The 17,076-nt window shown below is 41.2% G+C and overlaps 1 protein-coding gene and 1 long non-coding RNA gene across 6 annotated transcripts in view; one reads left to right on the forward strand and one right to left on the reverse strand.

The window, feature by feature from the left end:
- The window catches only part of LOC307218218 (phosphatidylinositol 3-kinase regulatory subunit gamma), a 240,605-nt gene that overhangs the window by 38,267 nt on the left and 185,262 nt on the right, over positions 1-17,076 (reverse strand). Inside the window, exons 1-2 of one of the 5 annotated variants that reach the window (XM_079980309.1) lie at positions 11,006-11,397; positions 10,027-10,187 (exon numbers count right to left, since the gene is read on the reverse strand). The exons of 3 other annotated variants lie outside the window; for them this stretch is intronic. In XM_079980309.1, coding sequence (XP_079836435.1) covers positions 10,027-10,187; positions 11,006-11,304 — 460 coding nt within the window. In that variant the 5' untranslated portion in view covers positions 11,305-11,397. Of the gene's footprint in view, positions 1-10,026; positions 10,188-11,005; positions 11,398-17,076 lie in introns of those variants that run through there. One more of the 5 variants, XM_079980308.1, reaches the window with a different exon arrangement.
- LOC307218342 overlaps positions 11,299-17,076 on the forward strand; it is a 75,377-nt gene continuing 69,599 nt past the window's right edge. The window contains exon 1 of the long non-coding RNA XR_013839924.1: positions 11,299-11,403. This is a non-coding gene — a long non-coding RNA (uncharacterized lncRNA). The remainder of the gene's footprint in view (positions 11,404-17,076) is intronic.

The following is a 17,076-nucleotide window of genomic DNA, read 5'->3' on the forward strand; positions in this document are numbered from 1 at the left end:
TCTGGCCAAGCAGGCCTGTCTGAGCAAGCCCCACCCACCTGCCAATTATCCCATGTCATTAGTCACTTTACCATGACTAATGGCTCAACTGGCACATCTATTATATCATGGGTCACCAATATGGATGCTCATAGATACACAAGTGCCCATGGAGGCTTTCTTTGATGCTCACAGGGCCCCATCCCCCAACTGAAATTAGGCTTCAAATAAAACAATGGAATGCTTTACCCCCAGGCTTCAATGTGGTAGCCCATAAATCAAGATCATAAGGGGAGGAAACATTAAATATTCACCATGCTGGTCCTACATGGGCCAGCAAAAAGAGCCGAGGGAAAATTTATATACAAAATCCAATATAAGGGGTTCCATAAAAAAGGAAAAGGGGGGAGAAAGGGGGGATCAGACTGAGCCCAGCCCAAAGGCCAGGCACAACAGCTCCGTCTTGCAGGCCCTGCGGAAAGATGTCAAATCCCACAGAGCCCTTATCTCCTGCAGTAGGGCATTCCACCAGGCCGGGGCCAGAGCTGAAAAGGCCCTGGCCCTGGTTGAGGCCAATCTAACCTCCTTGGGGCTTGGGACTTCCAAAGTGTTGTTATTTATGGACCTTAAGGTCCTCCATGGGGCATACCAGGAGAGGTGGTCCCATAGGTACAAGAGTCCTAGGCTGCATAGGGCTTTAAAGGTCAAAACCAACGCCTTGAACCTGACCCTGTACTCCACCAGGAGCCAGTGCAGCTGGTAAAGCACTGGATGAATGTGATCCTGAGGCGAGGACCCCGTATGGAGTCTCGCTGTGGCATTCTGCACCCGCTGGAGTTTCTGAGTCAGCTTCAAGGGCAGCCCTGCGTAGAGCAAATTATAGTAATCAAGCCTGGAGGTGACCATTGCATGGATCACTGTGGCCAGATCAGGGTGAGAAAGGTAAGGGACCAACTGCTTAATACGGCAGAGATGGAAAAATGCCGCCTTTGCTGTAGCTGCAAGCTGCGCCTCCATAGAGAGGGAGGCGTTGAAGGTTACACCCAAACTCTTGACAGAAGGCACTGGCACTAATTGAGCCCCTGCAAGAGATGGGAGTTGGCCCCCCAACCCCATGTCACCCCAACCCAGCCAGAGGACGTCTGTTGTTGAAGGATTTAACTTCAACCTGCTCCCACGCAGCCATCTAGCCATCCAGCCACAGCTTTCAAGCATCTGGTCAGTGTGTCCGGGGCCAAGTCAGGATTGCCATCCATCAACAGATAAAGCTGGGTGTCATCAGCATATTGATGACAACCCAGCCCAAAGTTCTGGACAATCTGGGCAAGGGGGTGCATAAAGATATTAAAAAACATTGGGGAAAGGATTGCGCCCTGAGGCACCCACACACCAAGGAATGCCGCGATGACAACTCCTTCCCTAGCGCCACCCTCTGTCTCCCCGACCTGAGATAAAGGAGCGCAATCATTGTCTGACTGTGCCCTGAATGCCGATGTCGGCAAGGCGGTGGTCCAAAAGTTCATGATTGACCACGCCGAAGGCTGCTGACAAATCTAAAAGAATCAGAAGTCCCGACCTGCCTTGATCCAGCTGTCTACGGAGATCGTCTGTTAGGGCGACCAGAGCCATCTCGGTCCCATAATCAGGACGAAAGCCAGACTGAAATGGATCCAAAGCCGATATTTCCTCCAGAAACCTACCAAGCTGTTCAGCAACCGCTCTCTCAATTACCTTACCCAGGTACGATAGATTTGAAACCGGGCAATAATTGGATAGATCTAAAGGATCTAATGATGTTTTCTTTAAGAGCGGACGCACGACTTCAACTTCCTTCACATGTGGTGCCAACAACAGTTTATCTGATTTACAAATCTGCTCATGGGTCCAAAAAGGTTGCTGACCCCTGTACTATATTCTGATTATTAGAATCTATTAATTAGATCAGATACTGTAGGGCTTAACCTTAAAAACCCTTAACCCTTAAAAAGCAGTTAGAGGGATGATCTTGGCATTAAACACAATAGCACTAAGATCAGAAATAAGCTTTCTGCCTCCTCCTTATAAATAAAAGGCAGTATTTCCCATTGCCCAACCCATCTTAGCACTATTTAATGCTATAATTGGGAGATAAGATGCCTGTGCTTTAAAGATCCTCTTTAAAGGAAAGAAAGAGGGAGAGCTTTCCAGTCACCTTCACCCCAGCAATGGAGAGTAAGGGTTGGAAATGCTGAGTATGTGTGTGCACACACCCTGCCTGTGTGTCTATATGTCCAGTCTGCGAGACTAAATGACCCTCTGTGTGTGTGGCTGAGTGTTTGTGTGGTACGTACGGAATACTGTGTGTTGCATGCCTTGTGCAGTGTGTTTGGCAATGGAGGGAGGGAAAATAGGTAGATACTTTTCTTTTTTTCTTTCAGAGGTTGGAATGCAGACCCATGAAAGTTGCGCAGAGTCAAATCTGGCCCTCAGGCTGAAACAAGTTCTCCATCCCTGCTGTAAGCTTTGTAAGCTTAATTGATAGCAAGGTACAGTGAGGCAATGCAAAACATTTTAAATCAGACTCCACTAACCAGGTGCTCTCCGGATGTTTCGGACTATAAGTCCCATTAGCTCCAGTCAGCACTGCCATGGAAGGCACCAGGCTTGTGAAGACTGTTTTAAGTAAACATGTGAAGAGGTTCTTACTGCAACAACATTATTTTTTTCAGAAACACATGCACTTATGAATGTTCTATTTAACCAACAGAATACACATAGCTATTACATTACTATGAGCTTAAGCCTGAAAAGTACAATGTACCAGCTTTGATTCTGCCATTTGAAACCTCAAAGATAAGGAAGTAGAACTATCAAACACATTAGTTTATCACATATCAAATGGAATATACCATTGCTAACTTTTAAAGAACAAGCAGTTGAGAACTTAGTAAAAAAATAAATATTCACTTAGGCCAAGTTATATAAGTGCAGAAATACATATCAATTTTAAGAGCAACGGCACATTGATGTGCAACTGATCCATATGATCTTTTTTGCTGATGTGCAACTGAGCCAGGAGGCCCGCAATGCAGCACAGAGATGTTACTGCAATTTCTACCCCAGCATGTGCATAATTTCAAAGCAGCATCAGAGATAGGGTGTCCCATCCTATAGCATCCCTGATTTGAGAGGTACAAAGTACTTAGTGACCCTTCCATTCATTTCTGCCGTATCAGAGGGGTTCTGGTGAAATGTGCAGACACTCCCCACTATACTCTCTTAAACCCCAACAGAAAGGAAAGATGAAGTACCATAACTGATAGGCCTTCATGACTCGAATTAAGTTTTGTTAAGGAGCCCATGGCATTTTAAGTTCTGAAGTCTGTTGTTTTCTTCAGCATTCGACAGTTCCTTCTACAATATAAATATACCCTAGCACTCTTATTTTCAGTATTAAAGAGATAAAACAGCTAAGACTCAACTATTCCTCCTACAACTCATAGAATCAAGTACAAACAGAATATGAAAGTTGCCGAGTCTAACCCAAGGGGTTCCAGAGCAGAACCCTCTAAGTACTAATCGACACATCATATATTTCCTCTGCTTCCAGCTTTAATCAGATGGCCTCTAGATGATCAGTTAGTAGTCCATGGACCAGATGTGGCACACAGAACTAGTTCTATGGCATTTGAGAATATTGAAAGGCAACCCCCCCCCCCCAGCATTTGCACTCCCCGGTCACTAGGATGCTCAATGGAAAAGCCCTACATTCAGACTTTTCACTTACATATGGGCAATGGCTCCAGGAGGGGCTAGAGATGTGCTTGCAAGTCTCAACAGTAGCTAAGTCATAGCTGCCTCATCTAAGGAAATCCTCTTATACTACGGCCTGAAAGTAGCAAATAAAAAAAAAATCTAACGAAATGACCCATGTGAGAAGCACTTGTTGGCAAGAGAAAAATAATGAGCAAAATAATTCAGACACCTTATGCTAGACATGTGGGGGAGACGGGTGCAACAAGAAGGCAACAGACCTTACAGAATCACAGCCGTTCTGAGAAAAGAGTTCCCTTTTCCTTACCAATATGATACGACTCATAAGAATGAAGAAAATCCTACCTATGGCACCTCTAAGATTTTTCTCTTGACCTTGTACTACAAGTTGCCCATTCCTGCACTCTTGTGTCACTTCCTAAGTCTCCGATGCACCAGAGTAGATGCCCCTCTGTTGCGAGCATCTTAAGGGGGGGGGGGGAGAGAGAGCCCTTTTTATGTTATGCCTTCAGGGACACTGGATAATATAAATTAGTGCACGAAAGCTGCCTATGTGCCTGCACTTTGTTTTGCTTCTTTTTCTCCTTGTGGTAATTTTTGTGTCACTTGCTTACTTACAAATCCATGCAAACTGCTCCACATTTAGTCCTTGGATAAACACTTTGCTATTAAGAGGGAAAACGACCCATGGAAGGGGACAAGGAGAGGTCCTCGGCAGTAGAGATGCCTGGATTGCTCTGTAATAACATTGGTGTACATGCACATGCATAAGCACACATATATACAAATGATTATGAGACAATTCAAGATGTATCTTTTATGCTGAGTGCATACACTCAGAAGCTGTGACCAAATGTGGTTTAGTGTGTGACCATTTAATTTTTATACATTAGAACACAGGTAGCTGAGTTACGACGAGTGAGACCAATGGTCTATCAAGTTCAGTATTCTCTACACTGACTAGCAGTGGCTCTTCAGGGTTTCACATAGCGGTATCTTCCAGCCCTACACAGAGATACTAGAGATTAAACCTGGAACCTTTTGCATGCAAAGCAGATGCTCTACCACTGAGCTACCGCCCTTCCCCTTTGCGTAAGATTTCCAACAACAAAAATTATCATTTGCATGTTGGAAATACTTTAAGCAGGCAACACCCTACAGAAATGAAGACAAGGAAAGCACATATTCTTTCAAATCCTTGCTAGTCAAGAAAAAGTGCAAGTCGTATAATTCAATGGACAGTCAAAAAGGAACTGATGTCAATGTACTTTAGAAGGACCCATTCCAAAATCAGATTCAACATAATATAATCCATTAATGCAAAGTTTGTTACTGCAGCACTTCATGTTAAAAGCAATAGCTCACTGGGAATGTTTACAAAGTCTCAGATGTTGCAGGATCATATTTTAAAAAGCTAAACATTAACAATATTTTCAAGAATTTATAAACCTGCTCCTCTCCACTTTGGAATAACACTGTCAAGTGAGCTTACTTGACAACTAACTGCAAAGTGGGGGGGGGGTGCGTGTTTGATACAGACTATTGCTTCACAGCTTATACCTTTGAAGCACAGTAAATTTAAAGGGGAAAAAACCAACTTCAACAATGTCAATCTAATTGACTAACATCCAATTAATAAGTATTCAATAATTATGATGGATTTCATGACAATCCAACCTACATGACTATTTTTTTTCACCCTGGGAAGATACACTTTTGTATTCCTTCAATAATTGATTGAAGAGGTAATATAAAGTTTCATATTCATAAAGTTCTGCCACTAATGTATTTCTGAATTTATATAGTCTATTTCTATTGCATCTTTAAAGAACTTGCTTCAGCAACTTGATATCAGCACAAGACACACGTATAAAATCTTACACTTTGGCTAGAAGTTAATTTTCTGCTAAGGCTGAACAGCTGGGGCAATGTAGTCCATAAAATAATGTTCTAGCACTCCTAAGCAACACAAAAGCTCTCCCTAGACAAAAGTGCTGAAAATTGTTGCCATTAACAATTGAAAACGGTTTTTAAATTGTTATTAATGTGTTCTTGGCAAGTGTTTTAAACTTAGTTAAGAAAAAACATGATCTAAAACTTTGCAGACCAATTTGCCTATTTATACATTCTCACATATAATAGGTAATAGGTTTCTAAGCTATTGAACATTCCACAACTGTGCTTCACTGCCACTGGAGATGATGTAATCTACTCACTCAACTAATGTGCACTGCCACAGACCACATTAACAGTGCTGATACATTATGCCAGTGATCTCTTATTAAATGCTAGCAGAGCAAGGGAGCTATTCCCTTTATCATACATGAAGACTGTACCTCAGAACACACACTTTGCATTCAAAAGGTCCTGGGTTTAAACCTGGCATCTCCAGACAAAGCTGGGAAAGCCTCCGGAATGAAGAGAGAGAGAGCTGTTGCCAGTCACTGGTAGACAATTCTGAGCAAGACTGACCAGTGGCCTTACTTGATCTAAAGCAGCTTCCTATGCTCCTACAAATACATACATACATACATACATACATACATACATACATACATATATACATACATACATACATACAGAGAGGGGGGGGGGGAGAAAGAAAGTAAGAAAGGGCCCTCAGTATGTACATGAGCTTTCCAGAGAAACCATGGTATGTACTTCTATTTAAATATACTCTGATAACTGTAATAGCTCATTGGTAAAGTACCCATATACAATTTTCAATTATGTCTAAATGAGTCATAATGGGGTAAAAATTATCTTCCCTTTCTATTTTTTTATTTTCATTGTAAGATTTAGCTATATATATTTAATAATTTAAAAAGCATATTGTAGAAGTCTGGCTTTTAACCATCATAAGAAAAACAAACCTATTCCACTAAATATCCAATGCTTGCCCGTTGCTTAATATCGTTACTTCCAGATCCAAGTTCCTCATGAGGAAGACATGCAGATTTCACCCAACTGCCAAGCCAACTATGCCTTTAATCTATCAATATGAAATATTTAGACAACTGAAGACTAAGACTGACACCCATAAATTGCACTACAAAACTATGATTTAATAAACTAGCAGCAATCTAGACTATTATTCTTAAATCATTTATGCTAGCAGCGGGCTACTGAAGTGAATGGAGATACTTGATCAACACTAGATGTAGTAGGTTACTCATACACCCCAAAAGTTATTCAAACAAAATCCTGGAAACAGCTATTAAGAGGCCTGCATCAATTCAGTGCTATACTGCATTAACATGGTTGTTCTGTAAAGGAACTCAATAATGACAACTATTATAATAAACATTTTGGTGAAAATGAAACAATGTTCATCTAGTTTGGATATTAAATTGACAAGATTTATTGCATTGGCATTCTTTACATATGAAAATTCAATTTTTAGCAATAGCCAGACTTATCACTTCTGAACCGTTTTTTCTTTCCTTACACTTGCTTCTGATATCTCTCTCACATCTAAGCACTCTGAAAGTTTGTGGGGAGGTAAGAGTCATGAAGGTCTTCCTTCCATATTCGTGAATTTGCCTGCACTATACTACCTAGGCAAGTCTCTTTAAAAATTGAGTGAACTCCAATGGTTTTCAAATACAGGGTGTAGAGTTCCTGGTTGGGTCAAGAGTCATACTTGAAGTCTTAGAGAAAGCATTCCAACATAACCTATAAGCACTTTTCCTGGAAATACTGTGGAACATAATGAACAAGAATGGAAAATTCTGGGGTCCCACAAATGTTATTTGATAAATGTATCTAATGTAATTCAATCTATTGGAATAGGATGGCCAGTATCTACTGTAGCATTCTCCTGAATACAATCCAAAAACAACTCAATTTAAAAGGCTACATGGAACAGATATACAGATACTAAACAGATACTGACAACAGAAATGTGTAACAAAAATAGAATTTAAAATATATTCTACAAGTTAAAAAGCTTAAAATGAGATAGATATGCACACGTGATCATATACATTTATTTATTTATTTATTTATTTATTTATTTATTTATTTATTTATTTATTATTTCAGCTAGCTAACCAAATCATAAAAGTACAAATAACTATGTATTAAGGACTGCATGCTATTTTATACACACATCAGATCCGCAGAGAAGGTCAGTTTTAATTTTTTTTTTACACCGCATCAAGTTCCCAGATTTCATGGTGGTTGATAAAAAGTTTAACTGTCTGATGAAGCATTAGAAATCTGAATGGATATGGGGAGAGGTCTAATGCTTTGAATATGCTCTCCTCCTTATATCTACTGTATAACTACTGTATTATTAACCTTATCATATTCCTACTATCGTCTTATTACTAATTTTAATGTCACCCTCCACCCCCAGCTTCTATGTTCTCTCTCTTTAGCAAACATTATAAATCCTTGAAAGCCTTAGTGTTGGGTTCACAACTATGCAAAGTAGACCTATACCAGTTTGCTTCATTTGCATAGTTTATTCAAAGTACAGAATTTTCTTTTTTCTCTGTTGTGCACATAGCATATAGCCCTGATCAGATTTCAGTCTTCCTCACAGGAAATGTTCACAGTTTTCATTACCAACTTTTAATTTAACTTATGCTTCAGCAATTCAGAAAATAAATATGATAGCCATTAGAAGGTCATGACAACATAGGAGGTACTAAAAAAAACTGGACATGATTTGCTTAGAGATTATACAGCTCAATCCTTTCCCTACTTGGGAGTAAGTCCTATTGAGTTCAATGTAATTTACTTCCAGGTAAGTGAGTAGAAGATTGCAGCCTAAGAGGAAATAAGATAGTTCTCTGGATTATTGAAAACTGCTATCATAAAGGAAAGAGAATGGTTGCTAAATGCACCAAGAGATAGAACTGAACTTTTTTAAAAAGTATTTAAACTGCAGTTTCACAGACTTCTGGTTGATGTTTGAAGCTGCTAATATCAATATGCATTCAGCAATAAGTTTTCTGAAGAATTTCCAGAGGAGTAGCCATATTAGTCTCTTGCAAAATAATCTTGTGGCACCTTACTAACAGATTTATTATGGCATAAGCTTTTGTGAACTCAAGCTGACAAAGTATGCCTGAGTCCATGAAAGCTTATGCCATAATAAATTTGTTAGTATTTCAAATGCGACAAGACTCTTGGATAATTTTTCTTAAGAAGTTATGGAACACTCTGGAGATTTAAGAGAAGCATGAATGAGCATCATTGGTGTGGATAAAGTCCAAGAAACCATGCTATTGTATCTGGCTGAGCTGGATTATCTCTGAGGTTACTTTTACTTCTATTATTCAACTGGCACAGCCTAAACACCTTAGGTCACAAAGAATCACATATCTGCATGACAACCATAACTCTGAAGTAATGGAAGGGAGTGTATTTTCCGAACTTCATAAAATAAAATAAAACAAAACAAAACTCACAACAATCTCAAATTAAATTTAACCAAAATGTAATGTAGCTTTTTTCCTTATTAAAACCATCACCAGCATGGTTTTAGGAATCACAAGCCTGCAGCAATTTCAAACACCAACCACTATAATTTCACTAGGAGTGATGTCAAATGGATCCAGCTTCCTTTTCTGATTCACCTAACTTCTGACTCTTCTCACATCTCATTCCTCTCCAGAAACAAAAGAAGTCCTACGCCAGAACAAAGTAGGGACAATACCTCTCAGCACTGGGAATAATGCATAGTACTTAAGCTACAATCCTATGCATGCTTATTATGATAGGAAGCTGAAATGAAATCTGTGTAATTTTATTCCTGAGCACACAAGCAAAGGACTGGGCTGCAAGTTTTCTTACAGAAGCCAACATAGAATCAAAAGCTAAAAGAATCATTTCAAAAACATCAGGACCAAAAACATTAACCAAACATTTAGTGTCAGAAAGTGATAAAGATAACATTTTTAAATAGATGAGTTTAGGTGAGATTATGAATACAGATACACGGTACAAAGAACTTACAATAGGAGGAAAGGGAAAGGAAAACGTGTGTTTTGGATTCTGCAGCCTAATAGCAGGTAGTTCTCGATTCTTGACAAAAACGAGCCTTATGAAAATGACTCGCTTAATGGGCACAGCGGAACACAGTAAGAGCAAAAGTTTACACCCCTCCAAGTACAGTTCTTTGCTTCTCCAGGAGAGAAAACGAGAGAAGAACCAAAGCCTGCCCCATTGGAGGGAAGAACAATAAACTTTTAATACAGATGCCCGACACTTGAGAACCACTACGATTGTAAACCTAAACACAATTAAACCTTTTTTTTTAACCAAGTAGGTGTTGCTTCTTACCTGGTGGGTCCATTTCGATATAAAATATCAGCTCAGTTGAATATGGCATCATCACCTCCCTCCAGTCCGTGTCATCGCGATCCATATCCCACACTGTATTGTACATTGTGACAAACAGGCAGATGGGCGATCTCTGGGATCCCTCTTTGTGAGCTTCGTTTCTTTTAAATAAATAGAACAGCACACCACAAAATAAAGCTTAACCGCCCATAGCACGTACAAAAAAAGGGGGTGAGTGGGAGAGAAACTTTATTTAAGAATAACTCGATGGCTTCCTCTTCAGGAAAACCACTCCCCTCTCAGGAAGCGAGAGGAACCAAAAGAAATGTTCTCTCTTTTTTTTAAATTCCCTCCTTGCTTCGAGGATACTGAGGGTGGAAAGAAGCCACTTAGTCGAAATATGCAAAAAAAAAAAAGCGTGTGCGTGGAGGCAGAAGGAGAATTTTTGTTTTGTTTTGTGTTGGTTAAAAAGAAAAGTTTGAGGAAACTGAATGTCGCTCTAAAAATATATATTAAAATATTAACAATCCTTCTGCTCTTCCCCCAAAGCAAGTGTGCGCCAGTGAAGGGGAACGTCTCCCTTCTCTCTGTCGCCTCAGGGCAAAGCCCAGCGCCGCCAGTCCAGCAGCACCGCTGCCCCCCTCGAAGCCCAGCGCTCACTGCTGCACCCAGCAGCAGCAGCAGCAGCAGCAGCTCCCGACCCGCTTCCCGCCGTGCACAAGCCCAGCGTCGGCCCCCGCGCGCTTTCTGGTGCTCGGCTATTCCCAACCCCACTCGGATTCATTTTAAAGAGGCTCTGAGGAGGCCCCAACCACCGCCAACCGCCTCTAAGCCGGGGATGAAGCTCCGCCTACCCGAGGGGGGGGGGGAGAAGTGGGTGAGGGGTAGAGCGCGCGCGCGTGCGGGGGGGGGGGGAAAGAACCCCGCCCCCACTTCGGTTAACCCTTTCATGCTTGCGCTGAAAGGGCATTTCACCTACGTAGTCTGGACGTGCGAAGAAACCGGAGCCGGGAGCCGGGGAGACTCTGCTTCCAACTTTACCTCCACCTCTCTTCTGAGAGTCCACACACATACTGAAAGTAGCAGAGGGTGGGGTGGGCAGTGTAGCGATATGAGGGAGATAGCCTCCCGCTGGAGCAGCAAAAGATGGATAGGTGCCCCCCCCGGCCGCCCAATCGCTCGCCTGCACCCTGTGAATGTAGACCCCGGTGCACAGAGGTAAATCGCCAGCATCAGAGACCATTCAGAGATAGGATCGACTCCCCCCGCCCCGTCCATATCCCCCTTTCCCTCCCAAACGGCACACAGGAGACGATGCACAAGAAAGTATGTGCTTACTTGCTGACTGACATGGGTTAACGCACAGGAGAGTAAGCGGTATGTTACCGTTGACCACATACTTCCTACATTTTTTGTTGGTATGGTCCATCTTTGGATTTGCTTGCACTGGGACGATGAACGTTTGTGGATAATGCGGTTGTGTTGTGCGAAAGGACTATATATTTTAATGTGTGATGCGTGTGAAACTGACACTGTCTGACTTAATGTGTGCATGGTGTTTCACTGTGCTGATGTGCAGCCATATAATATGCTAAGTGTGTATGAACATAACTGAAGCCATAATCAGCAGCCCATCAACTACAGAGCAGTTCCAGTGTCTCCAATGGGATTACTCCAAATTTGGTGGGATGTGGAGACTCCAGTCATGTGTACATGATCTGGTTTATGGAGAGTTGTGAATGGGCACATATACAATGGTTGAACTTGTGGGGATGTGAAATGGCCAGCTTGGATATAAGAGTCATAACTGTTTTAGTATCTAATACATTATAAAAACTTAATTTGAATGGAAGCAAGGAATCAGTGCATGCATTCTTGGTCCTGCACAGCAATTTTTTCTACATGTGCATGAATTGGGTTGGCTACTGGAAGCAAAGGGAACAAAAATGTAGGGTACTGCATGTACTGGGGGAGGGAACCCTGAAAATAGGAGTGTGTGTGTGTGTGTGTGTGTGTGTGAGAGAGAGAGAGAGAGAAAAAAAAAACTGTACCAAGCCCAGTTTATCTGTGCCTTCTATATAGCAGTGGCTAAGCACATCTATTTCTGGTTGGTTGTGTACATTTGTTACATGCATAAGAAGCAATATGCTCCAGTCACTCTATTAAACTCAGTGAAATTTCTATAGGTGAATATTACAACATCTGTGACAGAGTGTATGGGAAGTGTTTAATCATATTGGCATGGTGCATATAATGTGGTGTGGCTAATTATGTGCAACTGACTGAAAGTTTGTGACCATGCAATCCAATTGTGGCCATGTTTACTTAGGAGTCACAGGGGCTTACTCCTCCAAGTATGAAGTCATAGGACTGCAGCCAGATTTGTGTATGTGGCAGATTGTGGGTGATGCGGTGTTTGTGCCTCGGTGTGATGTAATATTTGGAAGAGTGCTTAATCAATGTTATTTTATTTGCATTTCATGATGGAGGAACTGTTATTGTAAAATTCATGTTGTGTAGTTTGTTGGCAGGACATGTGAGACAATGACTCCCGTAGAATTAGCTGCTCATCTAATACTTTTAACATGTATGTTTTAACCTGTCTAGTTAGGATCAGGTCTTACGTGTGAATTCTGAAACAACCTGGGTCTGTTGCCCATCCTTGCCAAATACTGATTGTAAAATGCTAGGCTGCAGTACTATTTCTGCTCCCACCTCCCTAACTACATCTAACATGTTCATGTGTGATAGTTATTCACAGAAACTGGTGTTCACACAGTCCTTAACATTTTGAAGGAGTTATCCCATAATATTCAGGATAGTCTAGATAATCTGGTTCCAAATGTTTGTAATATACTATGCACATGTGGAATCAATGAATTACTCTGAGAGAAAACTTGGTTTTAAGCAGCATCTACCTATGTGAATGGTAATTCACAATTATATTTGTGATTAAATATCCTAGCCATACAACATTGTTTGTTGTCCTTAGGGATATCATATTGGAAAAAACTGTACACTACCATATCCGATGACTGCACACATTCCTTATTGCTGCATGTTCATGTTGTGTACATATATTGGGGAAGCTATAGCCAACCATTCCCTGATTTCACATCTGTGGAGAAGCCACTGCCTCCATCTAGCAACCATTGTTTTTAATTACAAACTGAGGTTTAATGTATAGACAAGACCATTACATTCACTTTCCTAGTTAAAACATGCTTTGTGCTTGGAGCTACCCATGTTATCTTGATGAGTCAGCTTAAGTTTTGCACATGTGAAAATGGTGAAGTAATTTTAGGATATTCTTCAATGTCTCTGTCTTCAAAGACAGAACTACCGTAACTGGTTTAGAGTTTTGGGAACAGGAGTTTGCATATTTTGTTCAAAGGCTGAGCTTCTTTATCCTGCCACAAATGAAGGCAAGTTATTGAAGCAGGTGACAAAGTGACAAGACAAATAAATGGTCTAGGTATGTTTCTGAACTTTGTGGCACGAGAGGTCCTGAGTGCTTTGATTAGGATAGCTGCAGAAACAGTGTTATTTGTTGCCAGTGTAAAATATAGGCATACAATTCTACCTTTCCTCTCCTTATTTAAGGCAAGAAGTCGCATATTACGTCTCTGGCTTGCTGCCAGGATACACGCCAGCTCGGCAGGCGGGTAGAAAGTGGCGGGGGTGGGGAGGAGAGCTCGGATTAGTTAGCCCAGTTTGCGAGAGCCGCTTTGCTTGTCTTTTGTCTGAGAGGAAGCATCGAGCTTGAGGATTGGCTGAACGGCCCTCGGCAGAGCTACCCAATAGGAAGGAAAGAAATCCAGCCGGCCGGATGGCGATTGGCTGGGAGCCCCAGTTACTAAGCGGGACAAAGAAAAGAGGGTAAAGGGAGGGGGAGCTGGCGTGGAGAATGAAAGAGCTTGCAGTGCCCACCTCCGTTCTTCCCCATCAGACTCCACCCCCCCCCCCGCTTCTTCCTTTCGCTAAATGGTGTTTTACTACTCACATGAACAGTAGACACAAGTGATGCATTACGAATGCCACCGATGAAATCTGGGCACCTCCTGGGTCGGCTGGAGATGTCTCAAGATCTAGCCGTCCCATACAGAATATTCGAAAATAATTGAGAGGCAACACGCAGCATTAAGGAGAGCTATGGTTTCAAACGCACCGTGGATAAAACTGCACACAACGTCCGCTGCTCTGCTCCCTCACCCGCTTTGCTTTCTTGTTTTGGCGTTCAGCCCAGTAACCCCGGTGCCCTTTCCACCTGTTTTGAGAGATGGAAGCGAGCTGGAACTTAACACTTCAACGTACAACTCAAAAGATTTCGAGTGACTTTACAAATAATAGTAATAATGAGTTCAGTTCTAGTCAGATACTCTTAAGGCACTTTATAACTACATGTTCCTATTTAATCACTCCTTTTGAATGAACGTCAGATCTAAAGAGATGCCTGGCCACAGCTGAGAAATAGCGTCTGTCAATTGTACAGATAGCGAGGTAATAAGAGCAACCTTCAGAAACCGAGAAACAAATATTAAAAGGGGGCAGAGATTGTACTTTTCGCTGCATCTAAATCAGGAATAGCTAACTTTTGGCCTTGCCGATGCTTGCCTACAACAACTCCCATTATACCTGTCCATTGGCTACAGAGTTGGGCGGGCAACATCTGGAGGGCTACAAGTTAGCTGCCTCTGTCTTAAATATCTATTATACAGGTCCAGATGATATGAATTGAGATTTACTCCAATGACTGTCAGCATGATCCTAGTCATGTTCACTCAGAAGTAAAGCTTACTGCATTCTGTGGGATGGATGATATCTTAGAAAGTCAAGAATTGCAGTCTCTCTCACACACCTTTAAATTACATTGTTGTGCTTCCTCATAACCAGATGCCGAGTCTTTTTACACCAAAGTAAGTCCCCCTGAGTTCAATATAGCTTGCTTCTGAGGAAGTAGGCTCAGGACAATTTGCAGCTTATGCAGCACTACTGTACTTGTTGCAGCTGACCCAAAACCAGAGGTAATGTGATGCTACAAGCCAAGAAAACTAGAAACAGCACTTTGCAATAATTTTTCAACGAGATGTTTGAAACTACCTTTAGTCAGTGTAATAGATAGGCCTCAACAAAGTTCAGCTTTTGAGAGAAAAGGAGTATCTCTTTAAGTAAAGAAAGCAAGAGTCTTCTAGAAATTTTAAAACAATGGCAGGGTCACAGGAGCACGGCTTGGAAGGACACATTTACTTGAATGGTGATGGGTGGAATTAATTTGATGTCAAATGGTGATGTGGGGGAGCTCATAGATGCTTGAAGTTACACACAAATTTGACATCAGAATTGTTATATACCTATCTATTTCACGGAAAAAGACATTTCTGCCTGTAAAATGTCACTGATTCTCTTCACAACTTTCACAGTTTTGATGAATGTTCATGATGTAACCCTTCCTCTGTGAACTCAGCACACATCTTGAGACACAGAGCTTAATTAAACCACAGTTTCAAATGTAACATTGGAATCAGTGTTGAAAGAGACTGCTTTTCTTCTTTTAAAGGTGTTTTTCATTGCTCTGAAAACCAAGCAATTGATAATTTCTCCATCCATAGCAACACATATTATACATTCAGATGATACAATATTTGTGCCAGTTAACCAATCCCCCTGCTGATGGGGGTTTTGGTGAATACTAAAAATGAATAAAATGGTGTTGAATAATTAGAAGCCTACATTCGCTTTACAGAAGTATGGCAATAGAGATTTTTAAGTTTACTGCTGCTGCTTGAATAATCTCTATAGGAAGTAATGGAAAGAAAGCTGCTGCTACAGTAACCAGATTCCTTGAGGGAGAGAGAGCGCTGCATAAAAGCGTAGCTTTCATTTAAGTAATTCACTCTAGATAAATTAATTTTATATCCACATTCATTCTCTGATTAATCTATGATAGGAATATATGCCCCCTTTCTTTTAACATTTTAAATAAAAAATATTAGAAATTATTTCAGTATGTTTCTGTTCAACACCCTCTAACAGAAACAGTGAATCCCAGAAGAATATTATGAGACACTGCGGGGGGGGGGTCCCCTCCAGATCTTGTTGACTCCAACTTCCATCCAGCCCCGCTGCAAACATTACCAAAGGTCAGGAATGATGGCCAGTGGAGTCCAGCAATTCCTGTTGGGTGACAGGTTCCCCACCCCGATTTAATGCAATGACATTGACATTCAGTGTAAATGTGTGTAGGAACCATGTGTCATCCTAACCATGTCTACTCAGAAATAGTTTTCAGAAGTACAAAAAAAACCCAACCCCATTTAAAAACAAAACTTAAGGGAGGGTGGCAAAGAAGCCCACAGACTGAGCATGCTCTATTGGCAAATAATCTTGACTAATGGAGTGTGGAGGAGGATGGAATAAAGCATCTGGCATTCTGAAAAGGGGCACTCCACACTACAAGATTTTGATGCAGGTCCCACTTGTATGTATTAATTGCAACTAAATGCAGAAAGGTATACCCAAATTTATTTTATTGTAATTAAACCCCCGCCATCAATTCCATTATATATAGATACTGTACATAGATAGCTAGGCCAGATAATTTTGCACAATGTTCAAATTAATAGAGGGTTTTCTCCATGTGTCCTACACACAGCCCAAACATGCCATATTCCCTCTTAGCCCAAGCAGTATTTCATGGGTCCCATGATCTTTGGTCCCATATAATAAAGGTGATAGTATGATGACAATCTTAAAACACTAGAAAGTTTAGAAACCAACACTCTGCCTGCTCGCCAATGCAACAAAGGTTCACATTGTCAACTGCTATAAACTCTCTTTCATTTCCTTGCGTTTGACAATTTGTACTTTGAGGCAGGATTAAATATTAAAGACCCGAGTGTTTTCATGTGTTTTGGAAAAAGCCAGAAGAGCTTCCAGCCGAATATGCTGAACACAGAAAAGCCATTTGAGCCAATCTGCTGGGTTTCTTTTGGGCAATGCTATGAAAATGTGATAACCAGCGACCTGATTTAGTCTCCAACATGCTTCTAC

This window comes from Podarcis cretensis (assembly GCF_951804945.1).
Source record: "Podarcis cretensis genome assembly, chromosome: 6".
Classification (NCBI taxonomy): domain Eukaryota; kingdom Metazoa; phylum Chordata; class Lepidosauria; order Squamata; family Lacertidae; genus Podarcis; species Podarcis cretensis.